General features: G+C 35.1%; 1 protein-coding gene across 2 annotated transcripts in view; it reads left to right on the forward strand.

Moving 5' to 3' along the window:
- Window positions 1–304: 304 nt before the first annotated feature.
- Window positions 305–4664, forward strand: part of LOC125029804 (protein shisa-5-like) — a 29270-nt gene continuing 24910 nt past the window's right edge. For both annotated transcript variants that reach the window (XM_047619966.1, XM_047619965.1), the window contains exons 1-2: window positions 305–441; window positions 4245–4416. In XM_047619966.1, coding sequence (XP_047475922.1) covers window positions 357–441; window positions 4245–4416 — 257 coding nt within the window. In that variant the 5' untranslated portion in view covers window positions 305–356. The remainder of the gene's footprint in view (window positions 442–4244; window positions 4417–4664) is intronic.

Consider the following 4664-nt stretch of genomic DNA (forward strand, 5'->3'; position numbering starts at 1 on the left):
AGAGAGAGAGAGAGAGAGAGAGAGAGAGAGAGAGAGAGAGAGAGAGAGAGAGAGAGAGAGACAGTTTTCTGTGTGTTTGTGTGGGTGCATTTTATGCAAATAACGTGAAATTAAGCGTGTTACTCACTATTATCATCATAATTGTTTTTTTGTTAGTAGCACATATTCTTATATATAACTAGCGACAAATTTCTTCGTTTGGCTCACACTAGTGACCACCCCCAGATGATGCCAAACCGCTAGAGTATAGGGCGTTAGCGAGATCCGCTACACGAAAGCGCTGAGCGAAAGGCGAGCGCTCGGCGGTGTTGCTTCACTCGCGAGAAAGCTCCTTCGGGACGTTGTTGTGGTGGGCAATGTTTACATCGAAAGGCGTGTTTAAAAACTCTTTTGAAATGTTTTCTGCTGTTTTGTTACTGATCCTTGGCATACATGGAGGTGGTAAGTATACATTTGCTACGTTAGGAGGAATAGGAATGGAAACGAATATTACGAATAATGAAGGTTGGCCGCCCTTGAACCAACGGAATACTGTTTTCCTTCCCCTTCGGCGAGAAGGAATTGCTAAATGGACTTCATGGGCTTTTCACTTCAGGATTTTGTGCTTAATTTACACATACACGTCGTATCAAAGGGCATTTATGTCAACATTTGACATTTTAGCTTTAGTTCAGCAACTTTCAAGATGTTGACTGCAGGATGTGAGTCTTGGCTGTTATTCATTATGACTCATCACACATAGACCTTTATTGTGTCCGGTTTAGTTTTAGTTTCTCAGCCATGTAGTACAAGGTTAATTTTGCCTGTAATGACCATAAATAAACTCTATTTCATCTATACTTCTACCTTTGCAAGTTAATTATAAGGAAGTTGGTATACATTTAAGGGAAAATGTAATGCTACTATATTAATCAAAACTACTCACTAATATATAAAATAATCTGTGTAGACATAAAATAACATCAGAAAAGAAGAAATAAGCCGCGACAAATGCTGGATGGAGAGTCCACTGACTGAATAGGGGTCCAGGGCCAGAGTGCCCATTAGGGAAATATCGCGATCACATGGGGTCTGGGGGCGAAGCCACCAGGTTTGGAAGGCTCTTGGTTGATATAGCAATGTTTGTTGTTTTCCCAGGAATGCCTGCAGTAATAGACATAATCTCAGAGGGGTAAGGTCACCTCATAAACATTGCCAGTACTTTCATTCATATCATGTGCTATGGAAAATAACAAGATATTCATGCATATTACAGCATTGAAAATTGAAAGAGGGAATAATGATTGCAAGATTGGATGGTTGGGTGAAACTAGAAAATTACCTTGTTTCCTTCTGAAATTCACTTTACTGGAATTTGTTAGATTTATTGTAGGAGTATTTGGACAAGCTACATGAAGGAACTTGTAATCTGTAGGTGCATAATTTTACTTTACTGTTATTTTTAGAAATATCCAAACATAGTTGGTATTTTTCAGCAGAGTTAAAATTATGGAGCTTCATAGGTAAAAGATATAAAAAGGGAAAAATAATGCTTTAAATGTGACGTATTACAGAGAAATTGGGGAATAGGTTACATTTTGGCAGTTATTTTATTGCATTCAAAGACAAGGTTTAGGCATAATATCTCATAATAGACTGATTATACCTGTACAATAGAAAAAAAATACTTGAATTGCTATCATATTGAGAGATGAGGTCAGTAATGTGTGGTCACTTAGTGTGCTCTGGGAGAAGAAGAAACTTGACCCTCAGGCAGGCCTGGTAGGCATGCCAGCCATTGGAGGGAATGCTCCATGATAACCATTGCTAGTGGTTTCTTTTATATATATACAGATTTTAGCCATTCTTTGATAAGTATCAATTTTTATTAGCCAAGAGATACTGCCTTCTTCATTGATATATGAAAAATATTGAAAATCTTATAATCCTTTTTAATTATTTCACTCCAAGTAGTATGGTTGGGTTATATTGATTAATCTATCTTATAAATTAAGATATCAGGCTGAACCTATTAATATCAGGAACATGCACTAAGTTATTATATTTTTAATATATAAATAACTCACTAAATTTATAATCAGTTACAAGGTCAGCCTCCACATATGTATAAGAAAAAATAATAATGATAATAAAAACAAAACCTTAGTGAGCAGTGTACTGTTATGTACACATGCACTCTTAGCATCAACAGTTAAATTGACAGACTACTGTAGGGAAAGCAGTGTTTTGATCTTAGTGCAGCTGCTCTTATAACCTAATCCTTTTAACTCCATGTATAAATTCATTGCAAGACTATATATTTTGGAGGTACAGAGTCAAACTGGATGTTCATTATTTGAATATGCTCTGATGATCTCTTCTGGAATTGGTGACAACATATAGACTTCTAGTTATAAATAAAACATTTATATATTAGCTTTATATATTCCTACAGTAGCTCTTACACAAACAAAGAAGGGTCCAGAATAAGATGGTTTATACAAGGTCATGGACTCCCATCCTTACACTGAACTCCATTGCAAAAATTTGATTGTTATTTATTATGGGAAACCTGGCCACTCATTTATAATTTTTTGTTAGCATTAAATTTTTACTACATTTTTAATTGACTGTGTGCTTTATTGAAAATCTTTTCTAAAGAAATGGGTCATAGATATTGATAATTATCCAGTCACATCAGAGTCAGTTTTTATAATAGTATGATGCTTAACCTCTTATAGCTGGGCACATCTGTTGCCATCATAAAAACTATAGGCATTACAACTCACTAAGGTGAATCGAGAGGGAAGTTCCACTATACACATTAAACTCCCCGTCTTGGCAAATGGTTAGAGAGTTGCAAGAAGTCACCTGAATGAGTGACAGAAATTTCTGGCACAGTCTTTGTAGGGTTGATAACACCTGATGTTGCTTTTTCTCTTATTTGAGAAAATAAAGGGTTAATCTTTACATTATGGATGCACTAAGATAGGGCAAACTGAAGATGATACTCTTGTAGAGGACAAAAAGTTGCAGTGATGTAGTTGGTACAAGAAATAATCTGGGTAATTCTTTACAGTCCCAGTTCCATGTCACAAACTTTATTCAGCAGTCGAAATTGCCGTGACTGGGCGTGCCCTTTGGGCACTGCCCAAGGGGAGGGTTGTTGAGAGGCTCTACCCCTCAAATATTGTCTTCACCTTGGTATGGGGTGCAGTGCTCTCCGTCAACCCTCCCCTTGGTCAGTGTCCAAAGGTCATGTTCAGTCATGGCAACTTGAATAGGTTTTGTGACATAGGGTTAGGAACTTAACCCAATGCTGCGGGGGAAAATGAAAAAAAATAGTGAAAATGCTGTGCTCATTTTTTATATTTTTTGTGAAATGTCTGCACATACATGGCTCTGCTAGTGCTTAGCCACAAAGGAGTCAATTAGTAGACCTTGTGACCTTACGTGATTTGAATTGGCAGGAAAAATGTATTTTTTTCTAGTACTATGAATATTGGTGGTGTTATTTTTATTATGAACATTATAATTACTATAATGCTATAAGTTAGTAACAGCAAAATAAGATAACAAAAATATTTTTGTAAATCAAAGAAAAGAGTAAATGGGCAAGACAGGCAGTACTTGTAATTGGCCCATTGGTGACTTAGTACAAGTGTAGCCATCTATGTTTAAAAACAATTAAACAAGTAAACTCAGTGGGCATGGCATACATGTACACATCATGCCCATCGGCTTTGGGTTAATCTCTAGTGAGTGCATGCATACTGTAAAGAATAGACATTATGCTATATATCTTAATATGCTGGATTTCATTAGGGTATTGTTGTTATTACATGTGACCCTATGTAATTAGTAATGCCAAGAGAAATTTTGTTTTATATCTACATTTTTTTTTAAAGAAAATGAGCTTTTTAGAGCACAAGTTATAATTGTTCTATGAATTTTTTACCTTTTGTTTCATATCTTTTCTACAGAAGGAGGTAATAATGTTTATTATAGTCTTCAAAGAGGGCAGATAACCTAGGATAACATATGTGTTGCAGAGAGTTCACTAGTAGATAATAGCATTTACTTTATTGTATGTATGTGATAGATAAGATATAGAAATCTTATTGTCTTTGTGTGTCTTAGAGTTTGGTAAAGCAGAAAAACTGCCTTTCATTTAGAAATGATGTTCCTTTACAAAGAAAAGTAGAATGTGAAATTATTTTAAATTTTTTGATATCGAAGCTGTTATTTTTATTTGTGTTTTGCAGCCTCAGCCATGACATGCAGCAGGGAGGGCTTTTTTGGTCAAACAGAATATATGACCTGTCCCCAGAAAGAAGGCTCACCTAATAAGTATTGTTGTGGTACTAAGGAAAATCGATATTGCTGTGACACAGCTTTTGGAATTGATGAAGAAATTCTGAAAGAATTCGCTGACAGGTAAGAAATAATGTGTTTTATATGTTGATAACATACTTTTTGCTGTTACTTAAATGTGTTATTTATATTTTATCTGTGAAGAGTTTTGTCAGATTACAAATATTGAAAATATTTTTCACATTCTTTCCTTGAATGAATAGGTAGTGATTTACAATTCATGGGTTGCATTAACTTTACCAATGCATTATTTGCAGCTCAAATGATGCTTGAAAGTGATGTTTTGCAAAAAACTGATTATAGTACTAAAT

The sequence above is a fragment of the Penaeus chinensis genome, chromosome 10, assembly GCF_019202785.1.
Source record: "Penaeus chinensis breed Huanghai No. 1 chromosome 10, ASM1920278v2, whole genome shotgun sequence".
In the NCBI taxonomy this organism is placed as follows: Eukaryota; Metazoa; Arthropoda; class Malacostraca; order Decapoda; family Penaeidae; genus Penaeus; species Penaeus chinensis.